The 19,316-nt window shown below is 54.7% G+C and overlaps 1 protein-coding gene across 5 annotated transcripts in view; it reads left to right on the forward strand.

Moving 5' to 3' along the window:
- Positions 1–1,811: 1,811 nt before the first annotated feature.
- Positions 1,812–19,316, forward strand: part of LOC117644341 (arginine-glutamic acid dipeptide repeats protein) — a 34,696-nt gene continuing 17,191 nt past the window's right edge. For 2 of the 5 annotated variants that reach the window (XM_034383709.1, XM_034383710.1), the window contains exons 1-2: positions 1,812–1,865; positions 17,300–17,396. In XM_034383709.1, coding sequence (XP_034239600.1) covers positions 1,827–1,865; positions 17,300–17,396 — 136 coding nt within the window. In that variant the 5' untranslated portion in view covers positions 1,812–1,826. Of the gene's footprint in view, positions 1,866–4,925; positions 5,182–17,299; positions 17,397–19,316 lie in introns of those variants that run through there. The other 3 variants (XM_034383712.1, XM_034383713.1, XM_034383714.1) reach the window with 3 other exon arrangements.

A 19,316-nucleotide genomic window follows, 5' to 3' on the forward strand; every position in this document is an offset into this window, starting at 1 on the left:
GTTGTGCAAATGTCAACAGCAGGTGACTTTAATCAGTGCGATGAACTTTAGGCGGAAAGTTTCGAGCGGCGCGGCCGAAAGACGTTCGACTGTTCCTAATTGAATCATGCAGGAGGATGAGACTCACGAGCGAGACTGGTGGCGGTGCCAGTTGACTGCGAATGTCTCCAACTCTTTGCCATTCCTTTCGCACGTCTCGTTGTATGAGTCCCAAGCCAAATATTACGCTACCGCTTGATTTTGCCACGTAACCAGGATTGGGGGAGGAGCGTGCCATTCTTAAAAAATTCCTCTCAGGGCGTTCATAAAATTTTTCTTTTCCAAGGCAAAGTTGCCAAAGGTCCTTGGTTTTGAAACGTCCCTGACTTCGGCTAGAACGTTGATTCTCTGTGGGTGTGATTTCATCTCACAACACCCATTATTCAGTGGCGAGCCATGCACTTGTGGAAACATCGTGTGTCTTTTCGTTCCGACTAAGCAGGGAGCGGCGCAGAATCTGACTCAGATCCCTGCATCCTGCACGCTCACGAAACGGCACCCGCTTTTTGCCGTGCAAAAACGACCCGCTACTCTTCTCATTTCTTCGAGACGCTAAATCAATCTTGCAAGATCTCTGGTCTTCCTGTTGGCTCTTTGCTCTTTGACCGTCCTCGCATCCCCTTATTCCATCGCGTTCATCCTGTCTCCCTCTCTGCCTTCTTCTTCTTCTTCTTCTTCTTCTTCTTCTTCTTCTTCTTCTTCTTCTTCTTCGCCCGTCGCGACGCGCAGACCCAGATTAGCGCATGCAATGCCTCGCTTTGTGTTCCTCGCTGTGACAAAAGGTGTCTCGGGGATGGATGCACCGGGGCGCCTGTCTGCTCCAGATAACACACACACACACACACACACACACACACACACACGCAGAGCCGCCCGCGGTCAAGGAGGTTGCGCGAGATGCATTTTGCAGCCGAAGGCAAACATGAAGTGCGCCGCAGACGACACTGACTGACTTTCTCTCTCTCCCTTCGCGAATGAGAATGTCCCTCCCCATCTGGCCGTTTTAAAAGCGGCGCACCGCGTCGTGAAAAGCTGTAAAAACGAAGTAAAAAAAAAACAACGAAAAAGCCGCAAAAGGCAAACACGACAACGGGGAATTAATGACAGAGAAATCGAACGCGGTTCCGTACAGCGGGTCGGTAACTGCAACAAGGAGACCCGAACTGGTGTGTGTACATGTGTGTGTGTGTGTGTGTGTGTGTGTGTGTGTGTGTGTGTGTGTGTGTGTGTAAAATGGTAGGGGTAGGGGGGCGTAAATGGGAATGGTTGCGGGAGTCTCCAGCTTTGGATGTTTCGATAATTTAGAGATCAAAATGGGATTTTCTGCCAAAATTTTCTCATGGTTTCCATAATGGTAAAGAATTTCTACGGATGTTACCGTTTGTTGCGTAAACCCCCTTTTTGTTTGGGTCCCTTTGCGCCCCTATGCGCAGTAACTGGACAATTTCCGACTTCCTGGCCCGGGCATTATCTTTCACAGCGAACCCCCCTCCCTCTTGCATCGGAGTGCAACGCTCGACAACACAAATATCATTTTTATCTTTGCTTTGCCCTCTTTTTGTGTTTTCGCCGCTGTCTCGGCCTGTCTGGCCGGGACACGTTCGGGAAAGCAAGAGTGCTTGCCTTTTCCGCGCTGTTCTTCGCGACGCCGCGACAGAGGACGCGCCCGTTTTTCCAAACGCACACTCACGCGGCTTACCTTCACCGAAGGCAAGGCAGCTCATTTCGAGATAATCGATTGCAGGTGGAGCGGTTGTCGCATTGTGGCCAATCGCATTGTCGGCGTCATGTCGCGAGGTGCAGGTGGCAGCGAGCCTCGTCGCCCGGTGAGTCCGAAACCCGTTTTCCCTATGCAAAGCAGACAGTCTGCAACTTTGTGACTATTCGCCAACAGTGCGACCAATGTAGAACTTGCTTTTATCGACAAAGTGGGAGAAGGAAGTTCCATTCAATCATTTTAAATAGACTGTGTGTGCGTCATATCGAATAGATGTGCCAACAGTCAAAGTCAAACATTTCAACCGGCGTAGTGGCGCCGCTCTGACGTCATTATCTGAAATTGGAGAAAAATAGTCGGTCCGTGGTGCCATATGCCTTTTGTCCACTATAATCATGATGCGGTTGAAACCGGCTGTTGGACTGTAGCAACTACTTCTCGACAATTGACGTCTAATCCAAGTTCCTGTTCTGTTCAACTACTATGTGTCTATCATTCCTAGCCATGCCTGTCATGTTCATGTTGTGTGCGGAAAGCTTACGTACCTCGGCTTACCATCAGCCGCGTCGAAATAATGTGCAAAGGGAATGCCGGGGACACGAACGCGCTGATTATCTAATTGGTACGTTGCCCCCTTTGACTGTTGGGTGGCCGCGTTTGACTCGATGCAAGTGAGGAAGGGCAGTATGTCTTTGTGTGCCGCGGCGCTGCAGCGTTGATAACACAGTTTGCCCTGCTCAAACGCCTCAGGTGCCATTTGGCGGTATTTTTACCCGCGAAAGACCGTCGCTCGTCGACCAGCGTAAATACGGGTAGGTCAAGCTTCCGCGTCACGTCACACTCTCAGAAAAAAATGTTTCTTATCACCAAACATTTTTTAAAAAAATCAGTGTTGAAAACAGAAAAATTAAGTCGTTTCATGACGTTAAATTTCGACATGGATTCAAAAGAAATGTTCTATTTTATTTTCCCCACGAATTTGTGTTTGTGTATAACGCACAAAAAAATGAAACCCATTTTTTTCGCTGTTTTATCTGGAAACTCAAAGTTCTCGTAAAAGAAAAGGAAAGTACTTAATTCGCGAGGTGGCGAGTGGATTTTTTTTATCTTTCTTTGTCTGCAGACTGATGCGCGTCTCGACGCATGACACTTGCATTGTCCACTGATAAGAGCGTAGGGCATGCAACCCTTAAGCCCCATGCAGTATAAAAATATATCATGCCCTCAATTGCACTTTCAAGGAAAAAGGTGCGCCAGTCTTGAAAATGAACTTAAAGCTTTTTAGACCCCCCTCCCCCCCTTTCAATTGCCATGAAAAATCCTTTTGTTTCTTTCTCTTGAAAAGAGTTTCATTTCTTCAATCTGCAAACAGAAGGTTAATTGATGAAAACATTCCTGTGAACCATTTCAAAACCGAATAAAATAGCGCTCATCATGTCATATCTATGAATCATTTTTTTGTTTTGCGAGTCTGGTTCATAAATTTGAGGTCGTCCACACCTTGTGGCGTTACAAGGCAGTTTGGTTAGGCGGAGGCGCAGTTGCATAAAGCAAGCCCCCCGCTATCTTATCGCTGTAGATTACTCTATCCTTGGGGCCCGAGGTTTTTGACCTACATCACTGTAACGCGCCAAGATACGCCAAACGCGTTATTTCGCACCCATGATCTAGATTTTGCCAATGTCTTTTTAAGTGCGCGGCGGGAAGCCCCATCGGCGAAAACGACAAACGACGCGAAAACATGACCTCATTCCTCTGTGCTCCTCTGTGCAAAAAGTGATAGAATCAAAATGCAACCCCAATGAATGAATGAATGAATGAATGAATGAATGAATGAATGAATGAATGAATGAATGAATGAATGAATGAATGAATGAATGCGAAAAAGATTGGGTCCTAGAATAAAGAGCACTGTGAGGGGCACTCCCACAAGGATAAGACCATGGTCCACCTTTGTCCTCGTGACGTCTGTGAAAAGTTTCTTATTTAGAAAATTTCAAACGAGCTGAAGCCGCGGCAATCAATCTCAGTTTGGGAAATTCCAAAGTTTTCCGAAAACTCGGTAGCGGCCTTCCTTTTTTTTTCGCTGACGGGTAACTTTGATTGTTGTCGCGTCCGAAAGTCGATTGGAGGAACAAACATCCTCCGACACTGTTACACAAAGGCGTAATCACGTCGAAGCGAGTGACCGCCGCGTCTTGTCCTTGAGGTACCCGGCGAGTCCGAGTCCGCCAATGACTCACCAGAGCAACAATCCCTGAAGCACATTGTCAAAAAGGTCATTGCGTCCGAGAAAAACATGTCTGGCCAGATACGGACGGGCAGTTGGTCGCTCTGTTGCAGTTGTGGTGTTGCAGTGTGCAAAAATTTCATGGAGAGAGAGAGAGAGAGAGAGAGAGAGAGAGAGAGAGAGAGAGAGAGAGAGAGCGAGAGAGAGAGCGAGAGAGAGAGAGAGAGAGAGAGAGAGAAGAGAGAGAGAAAGGGAATCTTTTCAGGCCCAGGGACCCTAACCCTTCATTGATGGGCCAGGAGCGCATTGCAGATGACCAGGCCAGCAGGCACCCGCATTTGCGTGACTGCATACGGGGGCACACCAGCCAAACCGCAAAACCCTAAAACCCTGGCCTCGTGCGCCGCTGCCGTGGCAGTGCCGTGGCAATGGCTGCCGTGTTGTGGCCAATAATACACTTTGACGCGTCCGTCCGTCGGTTTGGCCGCGGTCCCTGGGGTCCCAGAACTCGCTCCGCCATGTGTCTTTGTGTGCGGAAGGTCAGGGGAAGGGGATGTTATTGCACTACACGTCGCAATCGCGACCTGAATATCGCGTCTTCTTCTTCTTCTTCTTCTTCTTCTTCTTCTTCGGCGCGAATAAAGCCGAACGGGTTACAGCTAATTAACGCATAGTGACACTCCGCGACGTAAGATGCGTTCCGTGATGCAAGGGGAGTGGATGTGCGCCTCTCTCTCCTCCGGTGCATCACTCGGGGCGCAGCGACGGACACACACACACACAAACGCAAACGCACACAGACGGGCCGGCGTGGACGAAGGGCGGGCAGCCTTGCGCGGGCCCCCCCACCTCCTTGCCGGCAGTGAGGCTCTCTGCCGCGCCGCCGCTGCCGCCTCTGCTGCCTACCCGCCCCGCCCGGCCCGCCAGTCAGCAGTAACCGCGCGAGCGAGCCACACGAAGCGTAGCGCCTTTGCCGGCCGTCGCGTCTCCTCCGCGTCTCCCGTTCGTCTTACGGTGTGCCGCCAGCCCAGCTAGTGCAGCCCTTTTGGATTACGTGTGTGTGACAAGTGCAGCAACGCAGTGCGACAGTGCGACCAAGAGAGTGACGACAGTGCGACGGCAGTGCAACGGCAGTGCAGTGCCACAGTGGATTTCTCGGCCGCGCTGTCCGCCGCCCACGCCATCGCCTCGCTAGGTGAGGCCGGAGTGCCGGTGTGCGTGTGTGTGTGTGCGTGTGTGTGTGTGTGTGCGTTTCGGCGGCGGCAAGAGGATAGCCGGCCCGCCGACGCCGCCAGTGCACCGACAGGTTCGCCGAAAATGATCGGCCGTTTTCTTAAGACGTTCCGATCAGGAGGGAATGCAAGACGAACGACAGACTCTGGCGAAGACCGCGCTTACAGTGTGGCCTTTACAATGCACCGGATCGTGCGACACTTTGGCATTCCCCCTGCTCACAGTGGCGCGGCAGACCGGCGCCGGCGGTCAAAATCCCGGACGCGTTTTGAGCTCCAGAGTCGCTGAATGGGACTCGAACCGAACGTGTGACCCCACCAATGGATTGCTCTCCGAACGAGGAACCCATTGGTGGGGTCACACGTTCGGTTCGAGTCCTGTTCAGCGACTCTGGAGCTCAAAACGCGTCTGGCGCTTCGGCCGCCGGCGCCGGTCCCCCGGTCCGGCGTGCGGCGTGCGTCAGTGCATGCACCGCATCCTCGTCGCTCACTGCCGTTTTCCGAAGCGGAGTAAAACGATGAATATAAAGATAAACCCTGTCGGTGTGCCGGAGTGTGCGTTTGTTGCGTGTGCGTTTGTTGGCGTGCAACTGCCCGATCCTCCGCATGTGAACATGGACGCAGTTTTGCTCGTGTGTTGTGACGGCCGCTCTTGTTGTGGTGCCCTTGGCGCGCGGCCCAGCGCAGGTCCATCTCTCTCTCTCTCTCTCTCTCTCTCTCTCTCTCTCTCTCTCTCTCTCTCTCTCTCTCTCTCTCTCTCTCTCTCTCTCTCTCTCTTCCCTCGGCAGGAGGCGGCGGCGGCCACCCTGAGCAAGCGCGCAGGCCGCGCAGGCGAGCAAGGGCCCCTGCAAGGTCGGTGCGCGTACACTGACCCGGCCACACAGCCACGTCGCGCCGTGCGCCCACCGCGCGCCCCATCACGCTCTCTCTCTCTCTCTCTCTCTCTCTCTCTCTCTCTCTCTCTCTCTCTCTCTCTCTCTCTCTCTGGCTGTCGAGTACACAGCCCCGCGGACCGCATCAAGGACCGGCCAAAAAATTACACACGTCTGGCACCTAGGGAGCGGCGGAGAGAGAGAGAGAGAGAGAGAGAGAGAGAGAGAGAGAGAGAGAGAGAGAGAGAGAAGAGAGAGAGAGAGCGTTGGGAAGGATGCCGGCCGGCTATTCCGATGACGAAACGCCGAGCGCGCGCTTTTCGCCGAACCGCGCGGCAAAAGTGCCCCAAACGTGTCAAAATGGCGTTGAATTCGAAGACGGATTTCGCGGGAAATTGACAGACACGTTTCCTAGTGGCGACACTGCCCGGTGCTGACCGCGCGGTCGTCGCGATGAGACAGTGGATCCCGATTTATACATGTTACGTAATTTGTGCAAGCCCGTCTGTCCGTCCGTTCGTCTGTCCGCGAGACTTGTTGCTCGGGCACCCTGCAGTCCTTGCACTTGGCTGGCGGGGGAGGGGGGGGGGATTCGGAACGAGGCGGACTGCCTTGTCGACGTCTCTCTCGCACGCGTTGCCATGCCAACGCGTGCGATAACGTATACTCCGCTCACACCGGGTATACCTCATCCGCCGCCCTGGCGTGCGCCGGGCACAACGGAGAGAAAAATAAAAATAATTTCGGCCGGTAGTTGAACCCGAGCCCACTACAGTTGCGGAGCCAATTACGGAAGTGTGCTGCTCTTATCGCGAATCGGGCGCACGCCTCATTGCGTCCGCGGCGATAACGCGACGATGTCGCGACCACGTCTGCGCGGACGGACTATACCGGCGCGCGCGCCGACTATACCGCCATGGCGGTGCCTCGCCGAGGTCACCGCCTGCTCTCTGCTCCGTGCTGACTGTGCTGACGTAACCGTGCCCGCGAACTTGAGTCATGCCCCCCCTCCCCCGCCCGCCGCCGCGCCCCGCGCCTCTCGCCCCGACAGGATTGCCTTGGTGCTGCAGTCTTTGTCTCGCTGCTCCTCTTCCTCCCCTTCCTTCCTTCGTCCGGTCTTTCTTTATTCCTTGCTCCTTCCTTTTTCCGCCCTTCTGTCTTCTGTGTCAATCATGGCGCCCCTATTTCAAGTTTACTATTACTATTGCTTTTGTCATTGCTTTTGTCATTGCTATTGCCATTGCTATTGCCATTGCTATTGCCATTGCTATTGCCATTGATATTGCCATTGCTATTGCTCTTGCTATTGCTTTTGCAATTGCTTTTGTCATTGCTTTTGTCATTGCTATTGCCATTGGTATTGCCATTGCCATTACTATTGCCATTGCTATTGCAGTTGCTTTTGTCATTACTATTGCTTTTGCAACTGCTGTTGCTATTGGCATTGCAATTGCTATTGCCACTGCTTTTGCAATTGCTATTGCCAGTACTATTGCTCCACTTTTTCTCGAAAGCTGGCTACAGACTAGCCCTCAAGATTAGCATGTTTCCCAAATAAGTTGAGCAACTGTTCGTGAGCTCGAGCGAAGATAATAGTTCGTCATTTACTAAGCTATTATTCGCGCATGAATGTAGTAAAGTGTTTGTACAACCTGACACTTGCTCTACATACTTCACGAGGATTTCTTTTTATAGTGCCTACCTTTCATGTCCTTTCCTCCTCCTTGCACCCACTCCTCCTTTCCTGTTTATCTCCCTTCCTCTTCATCCTTCCCCCTTCCTCCACCCCTTCGCGCTGACGCGTCCTCCGCGGCGGGGAATTCCACGGCCTCCTCGCTCTGTCTCTCTCGCACTCATGGGGCGTGCCGTATGGGTACGAGAGAGACAGAGCGACGAACACGGCTCTAGGAATGAGTCTGCTGCTGATGATTCGTTTTTGATCGGGCTGGCCCGCTTCGGCGTGGCTCCACCGCTTTAGCAGTGCTTAGCAGTGCTTTAGTGGCGCGTTGCGTAACGCGACCGATGGTGAGCGCTCGTCCAAGTATGAGGAAGACTGCCGCGCATGCGCAAGGCTACGCAAGGCGAGCCAGCAAGCCGGCAAGCGGCGGCGCGTCGGCGGAAGGTTTACCGGCGACACACGGCGGTGACACAAGTGGACTGGTTGCATCATTGGCGTGCAGTGCTTCGCCTGCCTCTAGCAGTGCAGCGGATCGATGATACAGTCTTTATCGCTCTGTCTCTCTCGCACGGCACGCCCTATGACTTCACAGTCATAGGGCTGTGTCTCTCGGATCTCTGTCTCTCGAGAGACAGATCGACGAAAACGACTCTCCGTCTGCAGACGATGCACATACTCATAGCACTATTACCGTCCCCGCCCACGAACAGGCTAGCGCACCCCGCCGGGTCATGAGTCACTCATCCACGGTTCTGGGATGCCTGATAACGCCAGGCACGTCCCTACCTGCCGAGCCACGCCGCGTCGCTCTGTCTCTGTCGCACTCGCTGGCGGCCCGCTGGGGTGAGAGAGAGACGGATGATCCTTGGGAGCTGCGTTGCGTAACCACGCACAGGATTTGGGCAGGCAGCTAGCCGCCGGTCAACTGGGCAGGGCAGGCCGCGTGGGGAACGCAGCGCGCGCACAGTGGGCCAGAAGACCGGTGGAGGCGGACGAAACTCTAGACGCGTTTCGAGCCCCAGAGTCGCTAAATGGGACTCGAACCGAACGTGTGACCCCACCAATGGATTGCTCTCCGAACGAGAAATCCAATGGTGGGGTCACACGTTCGGTTCGAGTCCTGCTTAGCGACTCTGGAGCTCGAAACGCGTCCAGAGTTTTGGCCGCCTCCGCCGGTCTTCCGGCCCACTGTGCGGCCTGCCCTTGAGACGGCCGAGTCCAGGCTGGCCTGGCCGCGCCGGCCGGCGGGAAGCACGCTGGAAGGCTTGGGGCATGGCTTGGGGTGGGGGGAGGTCGAAGGACGCTCCGACGTTCGGACTGGTCGAGCTTCCCCCGGTAAGTGCTTGAGGAAGGCAGTCCCTGACGTAACCAGGCACTGCGAGGGTCAAGGCCAGTAGCCCTTCGTCGGCCCGCAGGGCTTGCAAGGGTGCGAGAGAGACGGAGCGAGAAAAGCGCTGGTCGGGCTCAACCTGCTCAGAAATTTCGTGCGGGGCCGCGCGGTGACTGGACACTCCAGAGACTCCGAATGCGTCATCAGAGACCTGGCAATGACACAATGTTGCAGACTGCCCCCTCCCCCTTTTTTTGCGTTTCTCCTCCTCCACACAGTGGGCCAGAAGACCGGTGGAGGCGGACAAAACTCTCGACGCGTTTTGAGCTCCAGAGTCGCTAAATGGGACTCGAACCGAACGTGTGACCCCACCAACTTCTAGCGTAGTCTTCCTCATTTCAAGCGTTACGTCTTGAAGCGCAACTCTAGGGCTCGGCTCGAGAACGTTACGATTCAGTTTCCCTGGCCTCTTCGTCTGCCTCGTCCTCCTCCTCCGTCGGCGTCCTCTGCGTCTCCCCGTCCGCCCCGTCCCGCTCTAGGCGCTGGGAGGTCCAATGTCAGGTGGTTGTTGACCTCACGTTAGCTGTGCCGGCCGTGGCAGGGCCTTGCCGCTGCGTCGCGGGCGTGGCGCGGCGCGGCGTGGCTTGGTGCGGGCGTCGGCGCGGTGCGGGCGAGAGGCCCAACCTGCCCCACCACTCTCCCCCCTCCCCCCCTTCCCCCCTCCTCCTCGATCGCATCACATTCCGAACACGTTGATTAACGACCATCCTCAAACAAAATGTATAAATGCATGCCGTGCGCGGCCGTTGCTTTTAGCCGAGCTTTTCGAAGCTTTTCCTCTGCGCCGAGCTTTCGAAGCTTTTCCTCTGCGCCGAGCTTTCGAAGCTTTTCCTCTGCGCCGAGCTTTCGAAGCTTTTCCTCTGCGCCGAGCTTTCGAAGCTTTTCCTCTGCGCCGAGCTTTCGAAGCTTTTCCTCTGCGCCGAGCTTTCGAAGCTTTTCCTCTGCGCCGAGCTTTCGAAGCTTTTCCTCTGCGCCGAGCTTTCGAAGCTTTTCCTCTGCGCCGAGCTTTCGAAGCTTTTCCTCTGCGCCGAGCCTTCGAAGCTTTTCCTCTGCGCCGAGCTTTCCGCTCTCGAATTTGGACGCGGCGTCGGTCTTTTACAACGCGTTGCGCAATCCGGCCTCGTCACCGCTCGCTGTGGATACCAGTGTACCACACAGTGTACCACACAGCGTACCACACGCTGGGCGCGCGCTGTATCGCCCGCGCCCAAACCAAACACGTTGCGAAAATTTCGCAATGTTTCGAATTGCTAATGTATCAGTGCGGTGCGGCAGGCTGATTGCGAGAGTCGTTTTCGTCGCCCTGTCTCTCTCGCACTCATGGGGCGTCCCTTATGTGGGCGAGAGAGACAGAGCGACGAAAACGACTCTCGGAATCTGCCTGCTGGAGAAGAGTAGGGGTTGGTGGTGGGGCTATGCGTGCGATACTAGACGCGGACCCCCCGCAGTCTGCCACCGCGGCGTTTGTGTTGTCGTTTTCGGCCGGCAGTGACGTCACACGTCTGCAAATGGAAGTGCTTGCTCGCCTGATCCGCGCCGCTGGAGGCGTGGCGCGGCGTGGCGTGGCGTGGCGTGGCGGGCGGTGTGTGGTGACTGACCCCGTCCGCGCCGCGCCCCGCGCCCCACGGACCGCGCGGCTCGGCCGGGCCGACCCGGCACGGGCTAATGACACGACGAGTCCAGCGACCCGCCCCGCCCCGCCGCGCCGCGCCGCGCCGCGCCCCGCCCCGCCCCGCCACGCTCGCCGGCGAATCGCGCGCAAATGGCGCAGTCGGGGGGATTTGAACCCCGTCAGGGACGCGGGTGCCGCCGCCACCCCGAAGTGGGCCAGCTTCTTTTAGCTGACCGAAAAATGTGCCGTCGGGGTCGCTGCTGCTATGCCTCGCTGCTGCGACAGACACCCCGCCGATGCGTCGCCGGTGATGGCGTGCGCGCTTTTTGCGTGACTGTACTGTACGGACTGTCTCTCTCGCACTCATGGGGCGTCCCCTATGGGCGCGAGAGAGACAGAGCGACGAAAACGACTCTCGGAATCAGTCTGCTGTTTGGACACGCACGGTGAGACGGCGGCGGGTCTCCTGCAACGTGTGTGTGTGTGTGTGTGTGTGTGTGCGTGTGTGTGCGCGCGCGCGTGTGCGCGTGTGTGCGTGGCGCCCAAATCGCTCGCAGACCGTCTCTCTCTCTCTCTCGCCACCCCGGGTGCGACAGAGACAAAGCGACCCCAAAAGGGGACTTTTTTTTGCCACGTGGGAGTGCAAAGTCGAGCACGTCGTCCTCGGTTGGTGTGAGCGTGCATACACGTTCGAATCATTTGGCCTGCGTTACTTGCGTAGTTCGCAGTCGTCCTTTTTCGGGATCTGAAATGAGCGAACAACCAACTGCACCGCGAAGCACAACTCGGGTCGTTTCGCTGTTTTCTTCCTTCTTTATTTTCCTCCCCTTCCTCCGTCGTCGGTGAGTGACACTGTATGGGCGTCCGCGGCGCTTAGCGCCGAGCGCGGATCTCGGAAAGGGGAGGGGGGGCGGAGCGGTCAAACACACCGCGAGAACAAAGAAGGACTCGCGCTGTTGATGATGATTCAGTCCTGCTGCTCTTCCTGTCGGCTGTTTCCGAGCTCGCGTCCTCTCTGTCTGTCTCTCTCACACAGGCACACGGGACGCCCTGTGAGTTTTAGCGAGAGAGAGAGAGAGAGAGAGAGAGAGAGAGAGAGAGAGAGAGAGAGAGAGAGAGAGAGACGACAGTGCGGCGCGGAGTCATAGTCGTCAGGCTGAGATCACGCTGGCGCGCTGACGTGGTGGATGAAGTCTTCTGCGTGGGCCTTCCCTCTGCTCGTCCCCCCTCCCCTCCCCCCTCCCCTTCCCCCGTCTTACGTACAATGGCGCAGCAAGCGGCATAATCGGGTCACTGTTTTTAAAATGTTGTTGGCCGCGCGTCGCTCTGCGTCGCTCTGCGTCGCTCTGTGCGCGTTTAGTCGGAAATGGCTTTCGCGCTTTCTCTGCGCAGTTGGCCGAACGGCCCCACCTGCAAGACTGGGAGTCGCTCTGTCTCTCTCGCACTCGTGGGGCGTCCCGTATGGGTGCGAGAGAGACAGAGCGAGTCTTGAGGGTGGCTGGCTGCAGCGTCGCAGCGGCCGCGGCTCAGCGGGGAGGGGTCGCGGAGGGGTCGCCGGCCCTGATTCGGGTCAGGGTGACTGTCCCGACCGCCCGACTGTCCCGATGGCGGCCCGAAGCTTACCGAAGCTCGGCCGAAGCTGGCCGAAGCTTGGCCGAAGCCTGGCCGAAGCTTGGCCGAAGCTTGGCCAAAGCTTGGCCGAAGCATGGCTGAAGCTTAAGTGAAGCTTGGCCGAAGCTTGGTCAAAGCTCGGCCGAATTTTGGCCGAAGCTTGGCCGAAGCTTGGCCGAAGCTTGGCCGAAGCTTGGGCGAAGGTACAGCCGAGCAGAGTGACTTGAACGCGGTGACCTGACGCGCCTTGGCCAGATATGCATCTTTAGGTTGGGATCTTTTTCAGTTTGCAGAGCGAACTTGAAACCACCCGCGGGACTCAAATCACATACCTGGCTGTCGCCAAACGGATTGCCCTTCGGATTGGAAGCGTAGACCTCCTGGCGAAGCCTTCGCGGAGCCCGTGCGGGTAAATTCAGCTCGAAAACGGGAACAGAATAAAACGCAGAGGAAGAGGGACGCAAAAAGGTCCCGCCTCGCACGACGCGCCGAGCAGCGCCGAGCAACGCCAAGCAACACGACGGAAACAAGGACAACAAAAAACAGAACGCGAACGGATGCAGGACGCTGAGGCTGAAGGCCGACCAGGCCGACCAGGCCAAGCCGTGCATTGGGGGTCGCGTCTCTGGTGTAGCAGCAGCCAAGTCTGCAACGTATTTTCGGAAGGCGGAGGGGGAAAGGCCTTTTCTGCCGTTTTACCTACACGGCCGTGCCGACAGTGTGCCGACAGGTCGGGGAAGGCGATTGTGTGTGCTTTCGCCTGAGAATGTTTACAAATTGGATCGCAGTGTGCCTCGCCAAGGGTAGGCCAGCGTGGCGGTGATGGCTGGTTCGGTAGATTGCATGCATTGCTCGGCCGACAACGATCGCTCGATTATGCGCCTTTGCTCTTCTTCTTCTTCTTCTTCTTCTTCTTCTTCTTCTTCTTCTTCTTCTTCTTCTTTCCTCTTTCCTCGTCCTCTAGGAGCTGCCACGCCGTAGCTGCGCGCCACAACTATAAACATTTGTCGGAGGTCGGGGCTTAACTGCGTCCGTTTCTCTGCGTGCTAGAGAGACCAGAGACCAGGGGTTGTCGCTCCCGCCGCGGCCAGAAATAGTTATTGGCCTCTCCCTTGCGCCTCACCTTTCTCCCGTGTGCCGCGTCTGTTTATTCGAATCTCCGCGACGCGTGTCGGACAAAGAGTCTCTTCCCGCGTCGCTGCGCAAGCCGTCAGTCTGAGGGGCGCGAAGGGCCTAGAGGCGAAGGTTGCATCCTTGGCGGCTCCTCGCCCAATCGCTGTGATCTGCTCAGGGATTCTCGTATCGAGCTTCAATCAGGAGACAAAGTACTGTCGTTTCATCACTTGGAACAAGACAAGAGTCGCTGCTCATGACCCGAAAGTGACTTGGTAGTGGGAGGAATAGGGTTTGTATTTGACCGACGCCTACCCATACTTTGTGACCGTCATCAATTTTGCCAATTTTTGTCCTCAAGTGTGTCTCACTTCATACAAATCAATTGTAAATTCCCACTTGCCGAGATAAAATTGTCCATTTTCCGGATTCGTGCTCGCTATGTTGAATGGCGAGTAATGTGTTTATCTCGACGGACGTCTGACTGACCGTCAATGCTTGAGATTGCGACAGAGCGGTAGTTACAGAGAGTGCACAGTGCGCAGGACAACTGATCTTTTGTAGCGTACCGGGTCCGAGTACCGCTCTTTCCCCGACTAATGTGTGTGGTTATCCTGCCGCTCGATCCGACTGGCCTTGCGCCGTTTCACAGTGAGCTGCATTCGTTACGTAAGCACCGCCATCCGACTGACCACGCTGCACAGTTGTCTAAGAATGCGATGAGTGACGGTTAGCAGACTGTCTTCCTGCTTTTCGGTGGCAATGTCTGTTATTGTCAAAGAAGGATCGCAAAGTCACTTTCAGGTACTTGATGTCCCTTTTTCAGATAATCTTGAACTCATCCCGGCGTTGACATAGAGTCCCCAATCTTCACCAGAATGTGTATATTTGAGCCAAATTGATGTCATTTTGATAGGAAAAAGACTTGCTATGTCCTCCGAGCTCGAACAGCGTGGGTTCATGGTGCGTCTGAACTCTCAAGTCAGGTGACACGTTTTCTCGACGGTTGGTTCTGAGCGTGGTTATGCAAGCAGGTTAATAGGATCGGTGCTGTAGGCTAAGGTCAGCAGGAGGTCTAGTCTAGCCAACGAGGGTAAGGCTGATCTGCACACTAAATAAATGGAAGTGGACACTTTCCATCCTTGGAAAGACACCCAGGGATGCAAAGTAGTTCAGGCACGATTGGTGGTACGTTCTGAGAAAAATATGTCCTTTTGCCAGTTGTCTACGGTGTTCGTTCATTGACATTCAGCGTGTGCCAGACGGGTGAGGCAAACGTAGTTAAATCCCCGTTACATCTATTCCGACGAGTGCGTGGGGGTTGTTGGACAAAGTGCTGGTGACGTTATGGCTCGCGACCTTGCCACGCTGCACTGTATGCTGCAGTGCGGCAGCGCACTTCCTACTTAGCCAAGGCCTGCTGTGACGCGGTGCACTGCGGGTTGTGGAGATCCAGGCCATGGGCCTGTGCAGCAAGGACGCGCCGTGTCCCTCCGCCCTCAGCGCCCTCAGGCAGGTCGCGTCGCAAATCAAACAACGCAGTCTGTCGCCCACCGAATCTACTGTCGGCAGGACAAAGTACATAGGTCCGTTCCTTTTACTTCGTGCTTGGTTTGCTCACGTTCAGCCAAAAGTTTGCGCATTTAACCATATTGGTTGTTCTTCCTTTTAGACTAACCTGAAAATTTCTATTGTCAGTCTTAGACGTTTTCTTCTGTTTTTTTTTCTGCTCGAGGTGGCTCTAAAGACAATTCATTCTGCGTTGTAAATAGACTCTTGTTCGATCAAGTTCTAACTGACAGCTCGCCTCCGCCAGAACGACGTGATCAGATCAGCCTTAAATTGCGTAAGACGCTAGCACTCGTAACAGGAAGTCCGCTCGACCTTGTCCCGATGCTCGTCGGCTCACTCACTTCTAGTGAAGACCGTCGCGAAGATAACCCCCTTCCTTTGAGGACGCCCTCGCAGTTGGCGGGAAATTTCAAATGGAGGAAGGCATCACCTCTCATCACCCTCAACACCTAAAGCATTGACTTCGTCTGGAATGACCTTTGTCGGGGTCAATTCACCGTATTTCAAATATTTCCCATGGCCGTCAGTTTCCTAATTGAACATGTTGACTCCCGGGGGTGGCCATGCCATTCTTGGTTGAAACTGCTTTGGATTCTTCTGGGTGAAATTGAAACGGAAGATGCGACACACCTTGATGTGAAATTTGAAGTATTGATGCAGCTGTCAGTACAACCATGTCGTGCCAACTGCCTGTTTGAGGGTTCTGCAGATGCCACGTGCGTGCACTGTCCAGGCAGCCGGCTTTTCGAGGCTGTTTGTATGTTTTCTGAATTGACCGCCAAAGACCACGGCCTTTTCGAGTGAAGTGTCAATAATCCGGCGTGGAGGGCGCATGGCGGCCCATGGCGGCCCATGGCCCTTTTCCAGCCCAGCGGGTTTGTGGGCCGTCGCGTGTCCAATGGCTGCCATGAGCAGAGAGACCTGAGGCCGGGCCTAGTGCACCATGGTCAGGAAGTTGCGCCAATATCTCGCCCTTCACTGTGGGTTTGACGTCACCCGAATGTGAGTCACATTTGACTTGGTCATTTTTCAAGGTGCCTTTATTTTTGGTCCTCGAATTATGCTGATGTGTCCTAACCGTATTCGTCAAATGTTCCTATGACGAACCAAATTAAAAAAGAAGTAAGCCCTTGCACGGAATCCATCTTGCGCCAACCTTCTGTTCTTTCAAAAATGGTTGTTCTGCTGGCCTTTTTTTCTCAGTGTTACACTAGTGCACTGATGTGCCATCAAAGTGAAAAGTCCTGCGTACTGCCTGAGACGTGCAGTCCTGTGCGGCGTCGGCCGTACCGAAAAAAAGACGTACAAAAAGTGAATGACCTCCTTTGCTGCATGGCGGCTGCAAACTGCCGGTCGGGGGAGGGGAAGGGAGGGGGAAGGCTGGGAGGGGCGAGGAAGGGACGCGTGCCAAGGAGAGAAAACTCCGTGACCCTGATTCCCTCCACATTCGCCCAGCACCTGCCAGAGGCCTGCCACCTCACTAGTCGCGCTCACTCACACTCCTCACTCCTCCTCACTCCTCCTCACTCCTCCTCACTCCCTCACATCCACTCTCTACCAAAAATCACCCCAGTCACTCCCTCGAACCAATCGGCCTGACCCCACTTTTGGCACCATCACTTGTCTCTTACTTTTCTCTCGCCGAGCACTGGTTCCCACTTCGGAACCAATCACTCGTCACCGTTCAAGTGTTCACTCGAACCATGCAGTCAGTTGCATCCGGTCACTTTCAATCACTCCTAGCTCAGTCACTTTCAGTCACACTCTGTCACTTATGTCACACTCGGTCACTTTCAATCACTCCTAGCTCAGTCACTTTCAGTCACACTTCATCACTTACGTCACACTCAATCACTCCCAGCTCAGTCACTTTCAGTCACACTACATCATTTATGTCATAACTCAGTCACTTTCAGTCACACCTCTTCCAGTCACTGTCTGTCACACCTCTTCCAGTCACTATCAGTCACACCTCTTGCAGTCACTGTCAGTCACTCTGCTCTTGAACTGCCGCGCTGTCTTGAACTTGAACCGCCTGAACTTGAACGTGGCAGGGGCAGGCGCGCAGGCCGGCGTCTCTCCGGCCCGCCTCTCCTACCTTTCCCTTGGCAGTAATGGGTTCAGGAAGGGGAAAGGGAGGGGGGAGAGCTCGCCGGTCGGGTTCTGGACTGTTCGGCCCTCACTTTCTACATGTCTAGTTGTCCACGTCTTACGGTTGTTTTGCTTGTTCCAGGTGTGTATCGCGCCGCCGGTCTGGCCCTGGGTGCCCCTGCCTCGCCTGCCCGGCCTGCCCGGCCTGCCCCTCGGACCGCTCCTGTTTCATCCGAACGGTGGGTCCGGAAGACGTCTCGGGAAACTCCTCAGAGTCTCTTGTTTTCACAGAGTACTCTTTCTTGTTGGTCACGCGCCCCGCTCATGTTCCGAACGAGTTGCCCCCCCCCCTCCCCCGCCCCTTCTCCCGGCCCGCCGGCCCGCCCCTCTCGTGCACCATTGTAGCATCTAACGGTCCACTGAAAGCGGCCAAAGCGGGTCACTGGGCTATACCATAGGGCTGGGTAGCGCCGAGTCGAGCCGAGTCGAGCCGAGTCGAGCCGAGTCGAGCCGAGTCGAGCCGAGCCGAGCGCCTTTTCTCGACTCCACGCAACTCGTCGGCTTACGGTGCTCTGGCAGCTCTAATGTGACCGGCAGGTCAGTGGCCAGTGAGGTGCCAAACGCCGTGGGGGTGGAGCTTCCTGGTTCGACAGCCTCACTCTCTCAATAATGGAGTCAACTCAATCAAAATTTGGGCAGGACGAACGCACTCACTGTGTGCGTAGACATGAAAACCAAAACTCAACTCTTTAGTTTATTTGATGAAATTTTTTTTAGTGCTCGTCTTGGCCGGAAAATGCCGTTTGAAACGGAAACTCGACAAATTCTCTTCCAAACCTGTAATGTGACCCGCGGCGCGACCACTTTCTATTTTCTGGGCACAGTCGTCCATCTACCGCAGGCTTCCCAAAAGCCTGGGAAAACTAGAACGCCAGCCAGGGAATGTCAGAGTTGAAATTTATAGTCGTGAAAGGTCAGGATTTTTCTATTGTTCTGCCAAAAACTCTTTTTTTTTATGATTTATTTTTACATTTTGCTACTACTATTGTGACATTAGATTAAATTGTTTTTTTTTTCAAAATTTCATCCTTTAAAATGATGAAAAATGCTTTTTGGGCGACGTGGGTGGGCGCTGTCACTGCCTGTCACCCGGTCAGTTTTGCGGCGGCTGAGGTAACCTCCCCAGCAGTGACGTCGCATATTGCACGTCGGCGGCCTGACAACAGTGATAGCCGCGGTGTGGGAGGAGCACCGTTAGTCGGTCCCGTTCCACTGTCGGTCCAGTTCCGACGAGAGAGAGAGAGAGAGAGAGAGAGAGAGAGAAGAGAGGAGAGAGAGAGAGAGGGGGGGGAGACGAGGGCAGGTGCGCTCCGAGCCACCTGGCTTCACCGTGTATGCGTTTAGTTTTGGGATCACCTCGATCGCCACCGTGAGAATATCCCAAGACAAAGGGATAAACCCGAAACTGTTTTTCTCAAATTTATTACTTAAAAAAAATTCTAATTTAAAAAAAAATTCAATTTTTGTTTATTTATCTCTCTTTGGATGAAACAATAAATCTTGAGTCAAAAATCAACTTTTTTTATGAAACAATAAATCTTAAGTCAAAACTAAATCTCTTTTTTGATGTAACAATTAATCTCAAGTCAAAAGTCAAGCTTTTATCCTTGGTTGGTAAAATTTCCAAAATAAAATAATGAAGGCAGGAAAAAAAAATTTCTGGGTGTGCGGCCGTACTTATTGTCACCCGTGAGAGCACGTACAGTGTAGTAGCATTAGTGAGAGTAAGCGGGGACACGGGAAGAACGGTACCGAACGCGGCGGAATCGTTTCGCGGGAAAGAGTCCTGGGTGTCCTGCGGGTCGGCCGGCCGGTCGGGTTGCAAGAAGGCCGGGTGATGCAGTTTGTGCAGTTTTCTGCGCCGGCCGACTTTTCAAGGTCCGCGTGCCTTTTGTCGATTCGGCGAATGGAACCCGTTCGCTTTCGCGTCGCCTCTCTGCCGTGCCGTGCCGTGGCGTGCCCGGGTCGCACATCGCTTTGTTTGGCGACACGCCCTTTCAGGCTCTGAGATTGCGTGGAAGGATTCGGTAATGTAACGGGATGCGACCATTGACGGTGTGCCGGTCGGCGGCCCGTAACCTCTTTACCTGCTGCTTCGA

Source organism: Thrips palmi, unplaced genomic scaffold, assembly GCF_012932325.1.
Source record: "Thrips palmi isolate BJ-2018 unplaced genomic scaffold, TpBJ-2018v1 HiC_scaffold_18, whole genome shotgun sequence".
In the NCBI taxonomy this organism is placed as follows: Eukaryota; Metazoa; Arthropoda; class Insecta; order Thysanoptera; family Thripidae; genus Thrips; species Thrips palmi.